Source organism: Pteropus alecto, unplaced genomic scaffold (genome assembly GCF_000325575.1).
Source record: "Pteropus alecto unplaced genomic scaffold, ASM32557v1 scaffold92, whole genome shotgun sequence".
NCBI lineage: Eukaryota > Metazoa > Chordata > Mammalia > Chiroptera > Pteropodidae > Pteropus > Pteropus alecto.
The window spans coordinates 6,955,424-6,976,289 of NW_006432447.1; the positions used below are offsets into that span (position 1 = coordinate 6,955,424).

A 20,866-nucleotide genomic window follows, 5' to 3' on the forward strand; every position below is an offset into this window, starting at 1 on the left:
CCTCTCACTCCTGAGTGGCCGTGTCCCTTCCTCAGTGGTGGACACACAGAACTGGGATTAGCTCCCCAACCTCCAGAGGAAACCCACTCCACGGAACTGTGGGAGCCACACAGGTCCCTCCACCAAGGGCTGTTCTGCAGCGAACATCCAGCTGAGCTGTGAGATAAATATGCTCAGAAGTCGTGGAGGAAGGGGAAGGGCATGTTGTCCACAGGGAAGCGTGCATGTGTTTGGGGGGTAATTGTGTACAGGTGTGTCTGTGTGTGTGAGGGAGGGAGGGAGGTGCTTCTACGTGTAGGAAGTGGAGTGGGGAGGAGAGGTAGATGTAAGTGGAGATGGGAGGGTGGGGGCGGGGAGGAATCAAGAGAAGTGTGTGTGGGGGGTGGTGTGGAGGGTGGAGACGGGGGCGTATGTGAGAGGGGAAAGTGTGTGTGGCAGGGGTTGGGTGGGTGTGTAGAGGTGGAGGTGTATATGGGGAGAAGGGGAAAATGTTGTGCGTTGGGGGTTGAGGGGGTGGGCGGTCAGGGTGGGAGTTGCATGGCCTGGCCAGTTGGATCTATTTAACCTGAAAAAGAAGAGAAAACAACAAGGAGTGGGAGGAATCACAAAACACGGGTGCTATTAAGTCGACTGAGAGAAAAATCGCCTCGAACAGATGAGCCCAACGAAGCCTAAAGAAAGAGATGTGATGTTGAATATTTTTTTAATATATAGTGTGGGAAAGCATAGAAACCAACGTGGAGAAATGATAGAAAGCACTAGGCTGCTGTGTTGAACATCAGGGAGAGGCCCGGGAAGGAGCTGGGGCTCTGTAGGAGAACTGGTCATCTCCATAGCAATGGCCTCTTTAAAGGCCCAGCAGTTATGATTTGAGAGTAGCTGACTCCCCGTTAGCCTTTCTTAGCATGTTTTGTGGGCAAGTCACAATTGCCGCTTGGCCGGCCTGGAAACATGTCCCCTTCTTCTCCTAGGTCTCCAGCTAAGGCCTGAGCAGAGACGTGAGCACGGCTCCTCCTCCACGCTAGTTTAGTCATCCCCCTTCCTCAGGAGTGAAGCTGGGATGGCAGGCCTGCTTGGGGTCTGGTGGGGAAAGGGAGGCTTAGGCAACAAGCTGTATCCTGAGTCCTTATCCCCTGGGGAGAGTCACTTCTCTGGGACCCCGGCAGACTGTGTGTGTTGGGACGACCTACGGCAGTGGGGAGGGTCTCCTTGAGAGAGTCAGAACCCAGGATGGAAAAGGAAGGCTAATTACTATTGCTTTGGGCACCCAGGAAAACTATCAGAGATTGGGGGATAGCCCCACAGAAACACGGGGCAGACCCCTGTCCTTCTGGAAAATTGGCTTGAAGAAACCATTGACCCCTCTCTCCTGCAAGAGGCCTTGGGCTCCCAGAGCCCAGAGACTTTCCTAGGAGACACAGGGAGGAACTTTCTGGTCTCCTTGTCACACTTGGTAGAGCTGAGGCTGCTCTCTAGGCCCAGACACTTCCTGTGGTCCAAGGGCTTGAAATGCGAACCACCAGACACATTTGGGCAGTTAGCTACCTATCAGGAGACGGGAGAGCAGCTGGAGCAGGTTTTTTTCTCTCAAGAACAAAAGGACTTATCAGGATTCAGAGTTTGGATTGGCCACCATCAGAGAGGATATGAGGCTCAGAGATCTAAAAAGGGGAAAAACAGCAAAGAGAAGTCAGGACCAACATGATGGTATTTTGAGGTGACACCTTGGGGAGGTGATTTGGTGAATGAGATTAGTGCCTTTATAAGAGACCAGAGAACCAAATGACTCTCTTCCTGTGTGAGGATACAAAAAGAAGTTGGCAGTCCGCCACCCACAAGAGGCTCTCACCGGAATCCGACCACACTGGCACCCTAATCTTGTACTTCCAGCCTGCAGAACTGTGAGAAATAGATTTCTGTGGTTTAGAAACCACACATTCTGTGACACGTTGGTACAGCAGCCCAAACCGACTCCATTAGATTCTTTCTCTTTGGTTGGAGCCCCTTCTTACAGCCTTAGGTCTAATTTGGAATTTTCAGCTTTCGGACTGTCTTATTAGTCATTCTTCCCAGCTTCATGTCATTTGTGTCATTCACAAATTAGTCAGCTATTCCCTGCTTTCACCCAAGTCTGTGACAACAGCGTTGAGTGGCACACAGTTTGGGCCATCGCCTTCCAGCTCACACTGGCCCATCAACTCCTGACTGGCACACTTTGAGCCGGTTCTCCCAGAGGACTCTCCAGCCACGTGTCCGCATCATGTCTACCAGGATATCATGACAAGCTTTGTCAAAAGGCTTCCTCCAGCCAAGTAACACCGAGTTATGGCTTCCTGCTGGTCTGGGAGCCCCTTTAACAAAGGAAATGAGGTTGGTTTGGTATGAATGGCTCTTGATGAACTCATGTTGGCTCAGCTAATTGCTTTTTCTTTCTTCAAAGAACGTCTCATCAGCCTATTGAATAAATCTGTGAACAATAAGTTCTGCTTCACTCCCAATTGGCGGGGGGGCGGTGCGAGTTAAGCACACATCTTTCAAATATTAAAATTAAATGGCTCTGAGCCATATCCTGCTCACTCAGGTATGTCTTCCTTCCCTTCTGTCCACTAAATAACAGTTTGGGTGGTGTACTGAACAGGTGATGCCTCCTTCTCTGGCCTGCTGGCAATTCCTCAGGGTGCAGGCACGTGTGCAGGGCCAGGGTGTGGGTGGGGAAGCCCATTGCCATTAGTGTCACACCCAGCCTTATTGTGCTGTATACAGTGGACTTTTCCTCTCATACCTGGCTCGTTGGTCACGTGAACTGTTCAGTACAGATAGGCATTTTCCTCACGGCCACCTCCAGTGCCAGGGTGCCAGTGCGGGATGGCGTGTTCCATGTCAGCCTCAGAAATAGTCTTGGAAAGTCAGTCTTGAGAGCGGAGCAAAGGAACTCTCTCCTTCCGCCGCCACCCCCAGCTCACTCTTTGCCTATGCAGATGTGAACCCTTCCCAGCAACCCACTTGCCCCAGAATTCATTTATTCCAATCCGTCCATTGCTGGTGGCCAGCACTGATCTTCCTTGCCTCTAGTTTCCAGACCCAGTCCCCAAGTTCTTAAAAACTTGGACTTTATTGCCCATCTCCAGAGTTCTGCCATCTCCCTTATTCACTTAAATTTCTCAAAATTTCTGGCCTGTTTGGATGAAAATTGATCTTATTGTATAATCACTATGACCCAAGCTATAATATACTCATTATTTTTCATCTTATTAAGAATATTGCAAAGTAGATATTATTATATCTGTTTTGGAGATTAAGACACTGAGGTTCAGTGAGCAGTAGAACCAAGATGTGAACCTGGTCTTTTTGGCTTCAAAATGTAAATTCCTTCCATAGCCCCATGAGGTGACCCAGGCTGTCAATTCCGACTCTGTTGGTTTCTGCTGCTACAGAAAATTATGTTATCTTACTTTCTCAAAATGAAACTCAGAATGCATATGCCCATAGAAATTATTTTGTAAGTGGAGGCTTAGTCTAGTTGGAATAGAACACATATTATTATAGGAGCATTATGGATTAGTAAGGCTTGGTGAACATCACTGGGAGCTCCGCTTCTGATGTGCCAAACACCCACTTTACAAACAACTTTGAGATCTCAAATCATGAGTAAGTTTGGGACAGCCTGTTCCAGGCATGTTGGTGGGAGTTGCCAGAGTTTCTGGAAAAACTGTGGAGCGGCCGAATTTAGAGAGATGAGGAAATAATAGGTCCTTCAGAGTAGAACATTCTGAATGAGGTTCCAGGAGTTTGCTGATAGGAGTTTGCTTGGCACCTTGGCCATGCTTCCAGAAAATTCTCTGGAAGCACCCCCGCCTTTCCCTATTGTTGCCATAGGTGTGGGTTTTGTTAACCTCCTCCTCATTTGGCCCTACTCACCCACGAGCCATTTCCCCTTCTGAGCGGGGAGGTAACGGGTGGTTCTCAAGAACTGTGGCTCGAAGAACTCTCTTCTGCCCTCCTGTTTCTCTACCAGAATAACGAGAATGGCTGATCGAAGGGAAGCCCAACTTGCCATGGCCTTCCTGTGTTGCTTGACCCTTCTTGGGTCCTCTCTCAACCCCAGCTCTGAAACTTTGTGCCGAGGCCTTTTATTATGCCCTTGACAGCCTTCTAGCCAGTCTCAGCCTGGCCACACCTGGAACGTGTGTCCCTGAACGGTGGTGTGGCCAGACTGTGGTCTGCCCAGATCTGCTGCATCTCCATGGGTTCCATTCTAGGGAAACAAACCTTCCTGCACAGAGTCCCTTAATTTTCAGGGGTCCAGAAATTAGAATCTGCCGAAGGGTCCAGAAATTAGAACTGGATTTCTGCATATTTAAATTGTGGGATGATGAGTCAGAGAGTTGACTCACGTGCAGCTAGGGTGGTGCTGGAGGAGGAAAGAGGTCCCGGCCTGTTTCTAGTTAGAATTTTACAGCCTTGTGAAAACTGGCACAGCCAGACCTCTGGTGTCTTGTGTGTGTGTTGGGGGGTGGAGGAGGACGTGCTCTGATAAACTTGAGCCTTCCAAAAATCTTCCTTGGGGAACATGAGAAACAGACTGACATCCAGCTGATAAATAAACTCCCCTCCCTCCCTTTCCCAAGCTGCTCCAAGATGGAGGCAGGCGGCCTTGAGTGGGCAGGCGGCCTTCGGAATCTGTGCTGGCTGGAATAGCTGGGCATTTCTCTGACCTTACCACGGGATTTGACACAATGGCAAGGTCAGGTTGGAGGAGAAGGGTGATGTGCTTCCATAAGTCAATGGAGAGAGTAACTGGGTACCGGGCCTTGGCTGAGAAATGGGGAGAGGCTGCTCCTGAAGGAAGCTAAGGAATCTGCTCTAGGGAGGAGAGGGCTGGATTGGAGCAAAGAAAGCCGAGCCCCCTAATTCTGCCAAATGCTCCCAACACAGGTCTTTTCCTTACCTTGTTTCCAGCCCTTGGACTCACTTTTCTCTGTCCTCTTATTTTTAAGAGAAGAGCCTCATTAGTGGTCCAAATTCTAGAAAACTCTGCTTTTGCCAGAGTAAGCTGACCATGGCCACCCGCTGCAGGAGTCCCAGGCATGAGTTCTTGGGAAGCCTCTCTGACATAAATACAGGCATAACTTGTTTCATTGCACTTTGCTTTATTGAGCTTCAGAGATGTTGCTTTTTTTTTTTTTTTTTGCTAATCAAAGGCAAGCCCCCCCCCACTGGCAAAAAGATTACAACTAGCTTTATTGCCATACTCACTTTATTGCGATGATCTTGAACCGAACCCGCAATATCTCCAAGTTAGGCTTGTAGCTGTCCTCACACCGAGCATGCCCTCTGCAGGTAGATTTAACTGTTCTTTCCCTTTCACAATGTCAGAGCCTGATCTGGGATGGATGTGGCCCCATTCAGGCTGGCACATGGAAAAGAGTTAGTTGGGAGACCTTGAGTCAATCTGGAACACAGAATAGCCAAAGAGGAACTCAGTAGACTTGAATTTAATTGGGGCCAATTGATTATTTTTTAAAATACACTTTTTTAATAAAGGCAGTTTCTGACATGTAATCTGACATTTTAAAAGTAAATCGACAGTTAAACAATCCCCAGAAAGATTGGCCTCCTTGATCCTTCATCTGGTGAAATTTCATGAGAGTTTTTGTGGCATCGGTGTACCCTAAACATGCCATGTAAAGACTTAAAAATCTTATTTGACATTTTCACAATCTTTGATGACCATTAAGTGTCCCACAAAAAATAATTTAGCCAGCCAAGCCAGCAACAGTGTTCTGTGAATTTAGTAATGAGAATCAGCAAAATCAAGAACTAGAAGTCTTCAAAGCAACACTTATTCTTTGCTCCTTTGATTCTCAATCGCCCGTTCTCCTAGGACAAGCCTGGCCTTGTGAGTATTAAACACACATCACCTTACATACAACCCTCTGGGCTCTGCATCACCATCCACACGGACGGTGAGCTGGCCAGCGCTCCCAGCCGCTCATGCAATGCGTAGCCTCACCTGTTTTACCACTGAAACGTCTCTTGACTGGGTCAATTCTGTTCCTTGCACACGGACCTTGAAAACTGGTCTTAATCTCTCCAGTATATTTACTGTACTGCCTCCCACCATAATCTTCACTGTCATCCTTAGGATACAATCCAGGCCCCTTCCCAGGACATGCAGGCCCTCCAGGAGGGGCCATGCCTCACCCGGTTGTACTGCACGCCAACCACACTGAGCCTCATTTTGTGTTGTGGAGGGTGTTCCCACACCTCCGTGTCCCTCCTCATGCTGTTCCTCTCTCCTCCTCAACACAGATCTTCTGTCTACTTCCGTTGATTATTCTCAGCTCCAAGGCCATTTCCTCCAGGAATCTTTTCCCAAATCCTCCTCCCAGCAACACTGGGTGGCTGCCTCTCCCATGTGCTCCCTGACACCCTGTCCTCTCCCAACTCAGTGTGTACCAGCTGTTATTTAAATTGTGATAAAATATACATAACATGAAATTTACCATTTTAATCATTTTAAGTGTACAGTTCAATGGCATTAAGTACATTCACACTGTTGTACAACTGTCCTCACCGGCCATCTCTAGAACTTCATCTTTCCCAACTGAAACCGTACCCATTAAATACTAACTCCTCACTCCACACCACCCACCCCCTCCACCAGAAACCTCCATTCTACTTTCTGTCTCTATGAATTTGTCTATTCTCATATAAGTGGAATCATGCAGTGTTTGTACTTTTGTGTCTGGCTTATTTCAATTAGTGTAATGTCTTCAAGGTTCATCTACTTTGTATGTAGCAGGTGTCATAATTGCCTTCCTTTTTAAGGCTCAACAATATTTCATTGTATGTATATATCATATTTGGTTTATTCATTTGTTTGTTGGTGGATATTTGGGTTGTTCCCATCTTTTGCCTATTGTGAACAATCCTGCTGTGAACACTGGTGCACAAATATCTGCTTGAGTCCCTGCTTTCAATTCTTTCGGGCATATGCCCAGAAGTGTAAATGCTGGATCATATGGTAAGTCTACTTTTTAATTTTTTTGAGGAACTGCCATACTGTTTTCCACAGTGGCTGCACCATTTTACATTGCTACCAGCAATGTACAATGGTTCTAATTTCTCCACATCTTACCCAACACTTGTGTTCTGTTTTTTGGTAATAACCATCCTGATGGGTGTGAAGTGATATCTCATTGTGGTTTTGATTGGACCAGGTAATGTCGTGGCTGCTTCTTGGATGATCTGTGTACCACAGTAGACCAAAGTGTTCATAAGGGCAGCACCTGTGCCTGTCTCAGTCACTTCCATGTGTCCTACCCCCGCAGAGCGCCTGCCTACAGTCACTATTGACCAAATAACTGAACAACTGAGAATGGACAAAATGTGGTCCAGTTGTCTTTTCAGAGCTCAGCATCAAAGCTTTTTCCCCAATGAAGCAGGCATGGTCCACACGGCAACTGACAGTCTTGGGTATGGTCCTTAAATGGCTGAACTGGGGACAGGGGCTAATTCTTTGCTCTACTTTTTGTCTTCAGATGATCTTTAAACCACTCTTATGCCTAACATAGACCTAGCTCTGCCATATCCTACAAGACAACATGCAAGAGGAAGGTGCTGTCACACCTAGACAGACGAGACAGACAGGCGGCTCGACCAAGTACATTTGCAAGTGACAACAGCCCACGGTTTTAGGGAACTTTAAACTTTTCTCATTTAAGTATATTCCAAATATACTCAAAATTTATTTAAGTCTTCTGAAAAGAAATGACATTTGAAAACTTGGTAACAGCCCTTGTATTTATGGGTTCTTTAGAAATAGCTCAGCTCAAACAAAGTTGGCTCAGGGAAGTGAGCAGAGAAGCATGTGCCGATCTGTTCGAGTGACTGCACAGCTGTATTTAGTCAGTTAGCATGTGGGTCAGGGGGGTTTAACAGGCCTGGGAGCCTGCTCGGCCTTCATTCCTGAACATGCCCATTTGATGTTGGTACTCACTCGTCACTTTTTCTAAAAGACTAGCACAGCCCACAGCATGTAAACACTCATCTTCCCAGTATATCTCGTGTGGCTGCCACACTGAGGGCCAGGATGACACTCCGCTTGCCAGGCCCTCCAGCAGCTTCCCACCCTTTGCAGTGCTTACCTTTCGCTGGACTCCTCTGAGGTCTTTTAAAGTCAAGGTCATTGATATAGGGAGTCATGATTCAGTACTAGAACCCAAGTCCCAAGTTCCTAGTCTAGCCCTTCCAATACCTGCTGGCCTCGCCTGCCCATGGCAAGGGAATTCACATGAGTTGGCCAGCACCACACTCCAATTTCTGGGTGGTGGACACGAGTCAGTATTGGTGGAAGTTTTGTGACTGCCCTGAGAATTAGACCCTTGCAGCATTACTGAGCCCCACCAGCCTTCCTTCAAGAGGGCAGGCATAGCCATCAGACCTGCTGACTGACTGGCAGGGTCCTGCTTTTCATGCCTGCACCCTCTTCTGGAACCACAGCCTTCCAGCTCCTTAGTTACCCATAGGGAGTTTCCCTATCCAGCTGCCAACTTATGGTCTCCACCTCAAGGGAAACTGAGGCTCGGAAAGGTTTAGAAACTTGCTCAAGTTCACATAGCTACCTAGGACCAAAACCGATTTTTTTCTTTTCTTTTTAAACTACTTTATTGAGGTATGACTCGTATGTCAAAAACTATACATATTTAATTCATACAATTCAATGAGCTTGGGGATAAGTATATACCCCTGAAACCATCACCACCATCAATAGACATATCTATTACCCCCTAAAATTTCCTCCCACCCCTTTTTACTGTGTGTGTGTGTAGCGGGTATGTATGTGTGTGAGGGGGGTAAAGAACAGTTAACATAAGATCTATCCTCTTAGCAAATTTTAAGTATATGATGCACTATGCTATATAGTAGATCTCCAGGACTTATTTACTTTGCATTCCTGAAACTTTATAGCCTTTGACCATTACCTCCTCATTTCCCCTCCCCCCCAGCCCTTGGCAATCACCATTCCATTCGTTGCTTGCGCGAGTTTGACTATTTTAGATTCCACATGTAAGTGAGATCATACAGTATTCATCTTTCCGTGTCTGGCTTATTTCACTAAAACCAATTTTTTGATTCCCTCTGCTGTGCTTGTTTTATCTCATTGTCTCAGATTTCAGCACCGCTCCTGGCAGCTAGGATACCTCTGCTGGGAGGAAGTAGGTGTAAGGTCCCAGCCACCTACCAAGTGCAGACAGCCCGTGCCTTTGATTGTAGCTAGGGATAGGGGAATCTCCCAAGGCCCAGATCCTCCATCCCTGCAAAATGTATATTGTGTCTTTTCCCAGCTGCCATATTCAATTAGTCCCCATAAGTCCTCTAAATTAGGGATCGGACTCTTCTCCACACCACTAGTTATTTTTTTAAACCTACAGGATGTCACAGCTGTCCTTCCATGCTAATGAGGCTACATCCCCACCCTAATTCTAAGATGCCGTCTCTTCTTTCACCATGAGGTTGGACCTCTCTGTATTTGAATTCTGCATTGAAAGTACGATGATGGCTATGGGATGAGAGGAGGAAGGTGCACGGGGACACTAAACAAAGTCCAGGGACTGGTCGCTCTCCTGGGTGTTCCATTCTCTGCACATAGCTGGTGTCAGGTCTGGATGACCTTGACCAAACTGACATCTTGGCCCCCTTCGCTTTTCCTGGAACAGGCCTCCCTGGTCAGTGGGGGAACCCTCTAGGCCAGCAGTTTTCCAACTTGTCCTACACAAACACTAGTATAGAGGACAGGTGACAGTGGGGCCGGGCTGGACGAAGCGTGTGTGCCTGGGGCGAGGGAGAGGGCCAGGAGGAGGGCAGGCTCCTCTGTGGCCCCACCATCCAGGGCAGCCCCGAGCTCAGCAGCACTGGGAAGAGTCCCCTGTGAGGGGCAGACCTAGTTCACAGCCCTCAGTTTTCCTCTCTCTGGGATTTTGGGCCCCCTCTTGCTCGGGGCTATACCCTCTCTGGGAGCACTACAAATAAGAATTAAACTGAATCCTACTAGTGCTAATTGAACAAACCCGCAGAGTGAGATCAATGATGCCAGTGGTTTCCACTGGCAGCACGGTGCCCACAGGCCTCATGGAGAGTCTCTGGGCCCCTCACAGAGGGTGTCAAGGTGCAGTCTGGCTCCTTCGAGTGCAGCCTCAGCTCCCCATCTGTAACAACAGGAGTTGCACTAGAGGTATCTCAAAATCCTTTCCAATTTCTCAAGTTCTGTGATTCCTGGGAGCTGCTCACGTTTCATAAGGACGTTAAATGCCTTTGGCAGTAGGCTTTCTGGTGTGATACAGTGTTCCTCCATGAGGGAGGACTCTGTAAGTCATGACCCAGGAGAGACGAATCCAAGGCCAGGGACGTCACTGTCTTCTGTAGGACAGAATGACCTCGGTCCTACTAAAGAGAACCATACCCTAGAGATCCAAGCCTGAGGCCGAGCACAGGGCGCTGAAGGCCAACAAGCTTGGGTTTTGATCCTGCATCCCCCATTTTTCAGCTGGGTGACCCTCTCCTCCAGAAATAAAGGTATTGATCCCTGCATGCCCAGCTCCCTGCCTAAACCCATAGAGAAGAAAGAATGGGTTCTCGTATGAGTAAGAGACCTTTTCCATCTGAGAAGGGCTGCTCCTGTAGAAGGGAGCCCGACCTCTCACCTTTCTCTCACCTTTGTTTCTAGATTCACTCCCAAAAGGCCTGGGAGAAAGGCCGGGTTCGGAGGCCAGCTGATAGAACCAGGAGACCAGGGTGGTGGTGACCAGCGTGCACTTTCATTGCAGGGAACAGCAGCCTCTTTCAAGCTGATCTCTGTCGGAAGCATTGGCAGGACCTGCCCCCCAGTAAGTGCCACAGCACCGCCCAGGACACCCGGAAGGAGACCAGCAGCATGTGGGGTCTCATGGTGGTCGCGCAGCTGCTGGCAGGCATCGGGACAGTGCCCATTCAGCCATTTGGGATCTCCTACGTGGATGACTTCTCGGAGCCCAACAACTCGCCCCTGTACATCTGTGAGTTACAGGCTTGAAGAGGGCTGCAGAGAGGGGGTCCTCTCTGGGTCCTGACGTGACACCTGCTCAGGCCCTGAGAGGCTGAATCAAGATCTAACCCTCTTTGCCCCACAACACAGCAAATGAGGGCAGAGGTTTGCAGATCAGACAGACCTGATCTGAAGGCCAGCTCTATTACCTACCAGCTGCAAGATCTTGGGCGAATAACTGAGCCCCAGGGCCCCAGGCTCCTCACCTGCAGAGTGAGGCTAGCAGTGAGGTCGTGTATGTAACCACTTAGCCCCATGCAGGGCACAGGAGAGCTGCTTGACCAGCGGTAGCTACTGGGACTGTCCTGTTCTCTAGGCACAGACCAGGGCACACATGTCTTCCTGAGCCATCCGCTTAGGGATGGCTTGGCCTCAGATAGGCACAAGCAAAGTAGATGGCAGGTAATTATCTGACTGCCCACATCCTTCCCTTAGAATAAGCCACACTGAGCATCTTCAGGGCTCACACCTCAGACTGGACATGTTACACTCACTGGCTCTGTGGCCCCCCAGGACCCTGACAGGGCCACCAACATTGTCCCCACAGGGAGCTTCACCCACCTACACAGCCCCAGACTGGCATCTTTAAATGCTGGGGAGGCTGTTTCCTTCCTGGCAAGTAGATCTCTCTGACAGCTTGCTGGAGGAGAAACAGCTTTAGTTCTGCACATCTTAGGATCTTGAGTTGTTCTGGCCTTTTCTGTGGGAAATGCCACCAGTATAGACTTGTCAGAGTCTGGAGACAGATGGGGTGACAACTCAGGAATCCCTCAGCTAGGGAAGGAGCCCGGGGCCACCACACCCTCTCGATCCCCCTCAGCCTCCTTTCCCTGCTCCCCTTTCCAGCCATCTTATTTGCCATCTCCGTGTTTGGGCCGGCCTTCGGGTACCTGCTGGGCTCTGCCATGCTGCGGGTCTTTGTGGACTACGGCAGGGTGGACACAGGTGAGTGTGTGCGGGGACTCCCATCCCATCACCAGTTCCGTGAAGCAGCCGCCCCTATCCCCCAGCAAGTCAGGGCAGAGAATGAAAGCTTCAGCTGCAAAGGCTCACTGCCACCTTGCTCACTCCTCAGTGAAGTCCCTCAGAAAGCCAGAAGCAGACACCGAGCACCTCCTCTCAGCAGGGGCTGTGCTAGATGCTCTGAGGGGTATGCTGCAAAAGAAAATACACTTTCTGCCCTCAGGAAGTTTTCGGTGGGCCACCACCACTGCCCATCCTGGTGGTGGTATTAAAAACCATTCCCATCAGCCAGAAGTTGTGGCTTGAAGGCAAATCTGAGGCAGATCCTCAGGCATAACACCCCTACCTGTGCCTGGCACACAGATCAGAGCCTGCCCATCTCACAAAGAGTTTGAGCAGGTGTTAAACCTAACCGTGCTGCCAGAACCCCCAGACTCCTGTCCCCAAGACATCAGACCATAATGTCATCTGCACCGTGTCATCTGTCTGTACTTCAAACAAAAGGGGAAAGCCAGGGGGAGATTTCTGTCCCAGGGTCAAGGCATCTTTGCCCTGTCATGGCACTTCCTGCATTGACAACTATTAAGCTCAGTTAATAGTCTCTTTGGGCAACTACCTCTTAGTTGCCCAAAGAGACTATGAACTGAGCTTCCAGTCCACCGGGAACAGTACCCAGGGATGCCTGTCACTGTTTGGCTAAGGGCCATTCTGCTGCTTTCTTCCTCCCTGCCCGCCCATGTAGTTTCTTTACAAAGAGAAACACAATGGCAGACTCCTAGATGCCAATGAGAGACTTGCTAGGAGAAAGCATCTCCTTCGTAGACCAGGCAGCCCAATCTGTTGATGGTTGTTTCCTCGGGCTCCTAATGAGTAGAGGCTTCCTTTCTTAGGGATCAATACAGTTGGGAGGCAGTACCATTCAGCGGTTAAGAGCGCAGATTTGGGTACTAGGAAGGCGTAGGCTTAAAACTGACCAATAAAATGGCGCTTACTAGCCTTAACCTTGGATAAAGACAAGGTTAACCTCTATGATCCTATTTCCTGATTGGTTGGAGGTGAATGGACATAGCTTCTACCTCATAGACCTGTTTGGAGAACCCAGCAGGATAATAGATGTAAATATGTGGTCTAGTGTCTAACCCATGGGAAGCTTTGAGAGAGTCATTATCAAAGATTGGGAATAAAATAAGGTGAGGCCAAGGTTCTGATCTCTTCAGCCCAGGGATTCTCTGGTGCTCTGCTTCATGCACCGTGGCCTCTATTCCCTGGGGAGACCAGAATGGCCTGGATAGGGAATGTCGTCTTGACCAAGGTTCTAGCTCATGGCTTTACCTCTTCTCCATCATGGGGAGAATGTCCCCCTGATCAGAGAGTCTCTTTCTTATAAGGTAAGATTATGCATTCATCCAACAAACATTTGTGTCCTTTGCTTTCTCTTCAGCCTTAGTTAACTTGAGCCCCGGAGACCCACGATGGATTGGAGCCTGGTGGCTGGGCCTGATCATTTCCTCCGCTTTCTTGGTTCTCACCTCTTTCCCCTTTTTCTTCTTTCCTCGCACAATGTCCAGAGAAGTGGAGGTAAGGTTCTGAGAGCCTGTGACTCTACCTATCGAGGTTTAAGAAAGGGAGGTAAACATAGAAAATAATCAGAGCTGAGAAGCTGCAGCAAGTTAAGCAAACTCTGGGTGAAATCTACACGAGTCTCCTGATGCAGGACTTCTCAGAGGCTTGGAGAAGTGAGAGAGCTGGTGAATTTCCAAAAAGATGGTGTCTCATCCGTGCTTCCTTTTCATGTTAGCATCCAGGGAATGTAGTTCCATACACACTGAGTTCATTTAAGTTGGGAGAAAAAGTGAAGATCCAATAAAAGCCAAAAATGTGACCTGGCACAGTTGGCTTCTGCATTTCATGGGGCCTCCTGTGCCTGAGCCTGAAGCACTGAGTGAGGGGGTCCTAGTGCTGAAGAGTGTGGGGTGGGCTGAGAGCAGAGTATATTTTGAGCAGACTGACCTTCCACACATCTTCCAGTCTTATCTGTTGGGGAAAGAGAAATCAAGGAAGGATGAGAATGGAAAACAGTGAAGAGAAGTCTGCATGGAGGCTTTGATGTTAGGCTGACAGGTCTAAAACTCGTTCTGATCCCATGAAGTTCTGGGGTGCTGCGATGACAGGGTGACCACTCACTCAGGTGGCAGCATGGCAGCTAGGCTGAGGTTGGGGAGTCAGGAAGGAGGGAAGGCTGGAAATCAGAAGAGGCCAGAGTAGAGATGCGGAATGTAGCTGAGGGCCAGGGCAGCGACAGCTGAGGCAAGGGCTGGGACAGCCATTCTTGGAGAGGGTGCCGAGAAGGACTCAGCAGTGAGCTGGATTCGAGGAGAAGAAGGGCCACAGTTAGCGCCAGAGTTTTGAGTCAGAGACAGAGCTAGATGTTCAGCAACAAGGTACGTGAGATCTCGGCCCAGCGATGGGAGGAGGGATGGAGTAGGAGAGTCTGGGCTTGTCTTGAGGGAAAATTAAAGAGTTTGGCAATACATCATAGGGGTTTGGGGGTCAAGCAAACCTGAGTTTGAATACAGTTCTGCTACTTGTAAACTAGATGAGTGATCTTAGGCAAATTTCTTTGTCCCTAAGTTTCCTCTCCTTTAAAACGCTGGAGATAGGGTATGTATCTCAGAAGGAGGTTGTGAGGAATGAGACAATGCATGTGGAACGCTAGACGCCGTGCCCAACATGGAGAAAGTGCTCAGTGAATGGGAGCTTCTGTGCCTGGCTATGGGTTCCTCTGGAGGATCTTGACAGTGTCAGAGCTCGGGTGGTTCAGAGCTGCAGCTGACAAGTTCAGAAGAGACTGAGAGTTCACTGAGGCGTTATTCATGGAAAGTGCAGCAAAGGGCCAGATGGAGCCTTGAGTGAGACCCAACTTGGAGCCCAGAAGGAAGCAGAGACTCCATAGAGGAGAAAGAGAGAGCTGGAAACAGAGGTCATTCTAGACTAGAGTGTCCCAGAAGCCAGAGGCCCCTGAAATCCGAGGACGAGGAAGAAGTGTAGCCATCACAGACAGGCAAGGGGTGAGATCCAGTCAGACACCTTTTGGCATCAGCCATGGGAAAGTTAGACCTGAAATAATGTGCCCAGAAGTATCTTGGGAGGCATCAGTATGTGTGAGTTCTAATCAGCAGCCAAAGCACTGGGCTCACTGACATGCAGGTGGTGTTGGCTTCAAGAGAGCAGTCTCTGGACACCTCGCTACTTACCCCAGGGGCAGCTCACTGCTGCCCAGCCCTGAGTCACTGAGACCAGAAGGGTCAAGGGCATAAGAAAGGGGGCTACAGGGAGCCTAGGCTATTAACACTTACCTCTTTTGCTTCCTCCAGAGGTCTGCCATCACTGACGAGGCAAGGAAGATGAAGGAGGTCAAGCCAAGAGGCTCCCTGGTGGATTTCATTAAACGTAACTGATAAGCCCGACAAAGCCCTGAGTGGGCTGGCTTTGGGAAGGGAGAGAATTAGGGGGGTACCCAAACCCATCGCTGCGTGTGGTAAGGGGCAATAAGAGCAGGTGGTCTATAATTGGTCCATCTCTCAGAGAGAATTCTTCCAGGGGTCCTGGTGACTGCTTCTTTGTGTGTTCCAAGTGACTCAAATTCAGAGTCAACCCCATCCTGATAATTTGGCCCCTGTGCTCTTCTCTCTCCTGCCTTCTCGTGGAGGTGGCTAGCATGTGAGGACAATGTTCCCACTGTTAGTCTTATTTCTAGCCACCCTCCATCTGATTTTTCCAGGCACATTCGCTTTTTCTTTAGCCCATAAACATGTTGAGTGGGGGGCCGGGTGGCTGTGTGCCCCTGGACTGCCCACTGAACACCTTGGTGCCTCAGATTCTGCCCCGAGGAAGGAGAAGGAAGGGCAATAGCCAGTCTCACAGTACCCCATGATGACTGCCACCCTCAAAGACCTGGCCCCTGACAGCCACCTGTTTGCAGGGTTTCCCCGCATCTTCCTGAAGCTCCTGATGAACCCACTCTTCATGCTGGTGGTCCTGGCTCAGTGCACCTTCTCCTCGGTCATCGCTGGCCTCTCCACATTCCTCAACAAGTTCCTGGAGAAGCAGTATGGCACCTCCGCAGCCTATGCCAACTTCCTCATCGGTGAGTCCTAGGGGTGCTGCAGAAACTGGAGGGAGCGACTGGGAACCTTCTGCTGCCCGTCCAGGGACGAGCGAGGGCAGACTGAACACAGATGGGAGACAGAGGAGGACTCGCCCAGGAGAAAGAATTTTAGGGACATTTTTCCTAGTTGGAAATCTAGAATGTTCTTGGCAGATTTCTGGGGCTTCTATTATTCCAGGCAGGAATGGGCAGAAGCTAGGAGCTGCTTTCCTCCCCATTAGAGGAGCTGGAAGCTTGACAGCCTCCCCAAAAGCCCTAATGTCATCAGGGGCAACAGAGGAAAGAGAGAGGATTGAATTTGAAATTAGGTAAAATGCCTCCTGGTTCTGTTCCCTCTTCTCAAGGACTTGAATACATTGCTTGGGCAAGGAGTCTGTGGCCCAGTGATTCTCAACCCTGGCTGTACTTTAGACTCTTCTGAAGAGCTTTAAAAAATACAGATGCCCAGGCCCCACCCTCCACCAATGAAAGCAGAGTCTCTGGGTGGGACCCATCATTGGGGGTTTTTGCAACTGAAGTTGAGAAGCATTGATGTGGTCTCATCTAGTACCCAAGTGAATTACTGGGCCCAATCCACAGATGAGCTTGACTGCATGGATATGAAAAGATGGTCAGGGCATGACCCCCGACCTCTAGTGTGGCCCTTGGCCTTGACCTTACCCCTCGAGCCTTTGGCCTCTGACTAGCACATGAGGCAGGGGGCACCACCAGTGCCTTGCTAACCCTGCACGATCACAGTGAGGATGCAATAAGGGGTCAGGTAATGACAGGCACTTAATCAATGCACATTCAACCCACATCCCTCTGGCTGCAAAAGCCTTACTTTTCTCTTTATTTTCTGCACAGGCAGGGAAATCATCTAGGTCAAGATAACTCTGTAGATGTGCTTGGGAAATAGTAAATGCTCAATTAATATCAGGTATTACTATTGCAGCGGAGCACACTAAATGTTCTCTCAGGAACATTTTGTCGTGCCCCTTCTCCGTGGTCCGGCTCGGCGTCTGTGCCCACGCACCTCCCAGGCCTGCGCACGCAGACCAGCTCCTGTCTCTCCACAGGTGCCATAAACCTCCCTGCCGCGGCCTTGGGGATGCTGTGTGGAGGGATCCTCATGAAGCGCTTTGTTTTCTCTCTGCAAACCATTCCCCGTGTGGCTGCCACCATCATCACCATCTCCATGATCCTCTGTTGCCCCCTCTTCTTCATGGGATGCTCCACCCCGGCTGTGGCGGAGGTTTACCCCCCCAGGTAATGGGGATGAGGGGAGAGAAGATGCCCTTTGCTAAGGACAGAGCCTGGACCTGGCGGACGTGCATCTTCCTTTCTGTTTCTTCAACTCTCTTCCTTCCTTTTCACTTTTTGATCTAATACCTTATGTGGCAACTTAGAAAATCAGATCTTGAATAACATACTTAATCATAAAAAGAAATCAGAGAGTCTTAGTGGGCCAACCAGCAATCAGGATTAAGGCTCTGTTTTTTTTAAGAAGCCCCCAAAACTAATTAGTTTGGTTTCACGATGAATCTGTAGGGCTGTAAGCCTCAGGAACCAGGAAATAAGCTATGTTTAGCATCGGCTCCATGCGGCTAGAATTACTGAGTCTCATTGAGCTGCTGAAGAAAGATGAGAGAAGGAGTCTTACAAAGATCTGGGGGGGGGAAACAATGAAAGTGATGGCAGACTTGAAAAATTAGGGCAGGTGAGGAAGAGGGCAGGTAAAGTACACCTGTCGGTTTTGCACAAAGCAACATGGTCCTAAGTCTTAAGCCTGGCTTCATATTCAGGAAGAGCTTTAGAAGCCCGTGAGGGGAGGGTGCTGGGCAGGGAGTATTTAATTTTTTTCTGGATGCCACCTTTCTTTTAGATTTTGCCTAATGAGGTTACAACATAAAGAGATACTATACCTTTCAGCCTTGGTGTTTTCTCTGTCTTTCTCTTTGAAATAACCTCTCGTGTATTTTGTGGCTGAAGGAGAGAAGGGATATGCAGAAAGGGAAGGTTGGTCAGGATAGGAACCCACTACCCCCCAGTTTGTATTGGTTTTCTGCAGGCTGACTATGGATTGAGAAGCTGAGAAGGGTTGGGGCCTTTTGGTGGCTTTTAATAGTTTAGCACTGGGCTTCTAGTTCTGGCCTTGCCTTTACTAGTTGGGGAAAGTTACTTAACTTATCTAATCTTCAGTGTCCTCATCCATAAAAGCAGCATAATAATTATAGGGTTATTGTGATGAATGTGCATGAAAAACCCTTGGGCACACTGCCTGGCCCATAAAAGATGCCCATTAATGTTAACTATCATTAGTATAATTATTCTAGCAATGCTGTGCACTGTGGTTTGTCAGCCCTATCCCAACCCTCCCCAAAGAGGATTATGAATATCAGATATGGGGGATGGTGGGAACAGTGCGTTCATCTGGAGAAATCCCCTTGGTTGAAGCTCAGAGGGTTGGAGGGACCTGGGCAATGTCTACACAGATCCAGAGACAGGAGCCATCTAGACTCCAGATTGCCTCAAGGGGTCCCAGTCTGTCCCTCAGCCTGAACCCTGGTAGAAGAGAACGGAAGGGAAATACTGTCTTTGATTTTTGTGTAGCATCTGCCTTCTCTCTTATCAGAGTCTTGGTGGTTGTTCATCTTGACCACTTCCGCAGTGAGGGCTTTGCCGACCAAGCTTCTGTGACTAGCAGTTGGTGGGTTTGGGCTCCTGGTGGCAAAAGAAATGGAGAGGTGCCATGAACACGGACCAGCAGCCAATTCACCATTGGCCCCAACAAGCATAATTCAGATCCCAAGTGGCACTGACCCAAGACAAACAGAGACGCACAGGCACACTAACCAGGCGGGGGCTCACTCTGGGCTGGAGTGCAGAGGTTTTTCTTTGGTCTTACTTTGTTTGAGTCCCTATTTCCTGTTTTGCTGGCAGCACATCAAGTTCTATACATCCTCAGCCTCCTGCCTGCCGCCGGGACTGCTCGTGCCCGGATTCCATCTTCCACCCGGTCTGTGGAGACAATGGGGTAGAGTACCTCTCCCCGTGCCATGCTGGCTGCAGCCACATCAACATCAGCTCTGCAGCCTCCAAGCAACGGGTAAGGGCAGGAGGAACCCCGAGGGTCCCCGTGCTCAGCATATACCCTCACAAACTGCTCCTAGGCTCCAAGTGGACAGGGCACCACCCTCATTCCCCTCATCATGGCCTCTGGGCCATACCTGTCCTCTCTCCACCTCCCCGTCCCTAAGGCCATGACCAGATGCCTACAGCTTAAAGTCAATTAAAGATTGACCAAAGTTCAAAATGCACATTCCTGAGGTTTGGAGCAGAACCAGCCAAAACACTCATTCGGCTGCGGCCTTCTAGGCTCATTCTGACAGATCCTAATGGGCATCTCTGGGTCATGCATTCTGGCCGTGCTGGAAAGCCACATGGACTGGCCCAGAAAAATCAAGAGCAGAGGGTCCTCTGGGATGTGGACCTGAAAGGTTAGAGCTGGAAGCGGTGATCAGAGCATTGGGTTCACCCCCTTAATTCCCAGGTGTGGCCACACAACTGTCCTGTAGTCATGCAGTTATTTAGGGGCAGATCTGAGTCTAGAACCAGGACCCTGCTTCATTCTGTGGGCACATCTCTTCAAGGTCAGATATCTCCTGGCCTTCCACTCCTGTAGCCCACATTTACTAGCTCACTTGGTACAGTCCTTTCAGCCTTCTGAGTGCGATGGCCCCTGAACTTCTAGGATCAGTCAGCAGCAAACCCACTTGAGTCCCTTGTTCAGTTTTTCAATAGATATTTAGTGGACACCTGGCACAGCCGTAGGTGCTGAGGATTCAGTGGTAAACTCATCAGACACAGTCCCTGCTCTCATAGAGGTGACAGTCTATCAGATAAAGGCACAAGATAGTTTTAGAAAGTAACCCATGCCATCAAGAGACTTCATGGACAGAGAGTGTTTGGGGGCCTTCCCGAGAAGGTGACGTTAGAACTGAACAACCAGAAGAAAATCCTACGAAGACCTGGGAGCGAAGCATTCCGACTAAAGAAACAGCAAGCCACAAGTCCCCAGTGTTGAATCCGCTGAGTATAGGAGAAAAGGGAGAAGATCAGGGCTGGCACTGAGGAGTGTCACACCCAGCCAGGCCAGGGAGCGGGCAGGGCCAGGGCCAGGCAGGCCAGGTTTAGAAACTGAGTGTTCTTTGTCCTAAGATCAGTGAGAAGTCTGTGTGGTCCCCTAAGGAAAGGATTGCACCTTATTCTCTTAAGCCTTTGTTGAGGGCACGGGCGATGCTAGCCCCCACTTAACCATCCTCCTCTCAGAGGACAGGGCAAAGCTGCTTCCACAGCCACCTCTGGGTCTCAAGTAGAAAGAAGACAAGGAGCTTAGACGAGATGCTTTCTCAATTGCCTTCCAGTTGGAGAAGGCTGTGGTGGCTTCTGTGATTTTCTTATCTTTATTTACTCACCTCTGACTCATCTACTTTCACAAATAATCTTGACAAGTTTTCAACAATGGCTTGAATCATCCATTAGTATAATATCAAGAAAAAATTAGTAAATTATAAGGGAAAAAAATCTAAGTTAAAAAAATCCAGACAGAGGAAAGTAGCAGCCATATAGCATATAACTTATTTCTGAGCTTCCTAGCAGCCAACATA

The 20,866-nt window shown here is 49.1% G+C and overlaps 1 protein-coding gene across 1 annotated transcript in view; it reads left to right on the forward strand.

Moving 5' to 3' along the window:
* The window catches only part of SLCO2A1 (solute carrier organic anion transporter family member 2A1), a 45,444-nt gene that overhangs the window by 14,778 nt on the left and 9,800 nt on the right, over positions 1–20,866 (forward strand). Inside the window, exons 4-10 of the mRNA XM_015585852.2 lie at positions 10,830–11,057; positions 11,933–12,031; positions 13,491–13,627; positions 15,424–15,499; positions 16,032–16,196; positions 17,276–17,465; positions 19,140–19,305. Of these exons, the coding sequence (XP_015441338.1) occupies positions 10,830–11,057; positions 11,933–12,031; positions 13,491–13,627; positions 15,424–15,499; positions 16,032–16,196; positions 17,276–17,465; positions 19,140–19,305 (1,061 nt within the window). The remainder of the gene's footprint in view (positions 1–10,829; positions 11,058–11,932; positions 12,032–13,490; positions 13,628–15,423; positions 15,500–16,031; positions 16,197–17,275; positions 17,466–19,139; positions 19,306–20,866) is intronic.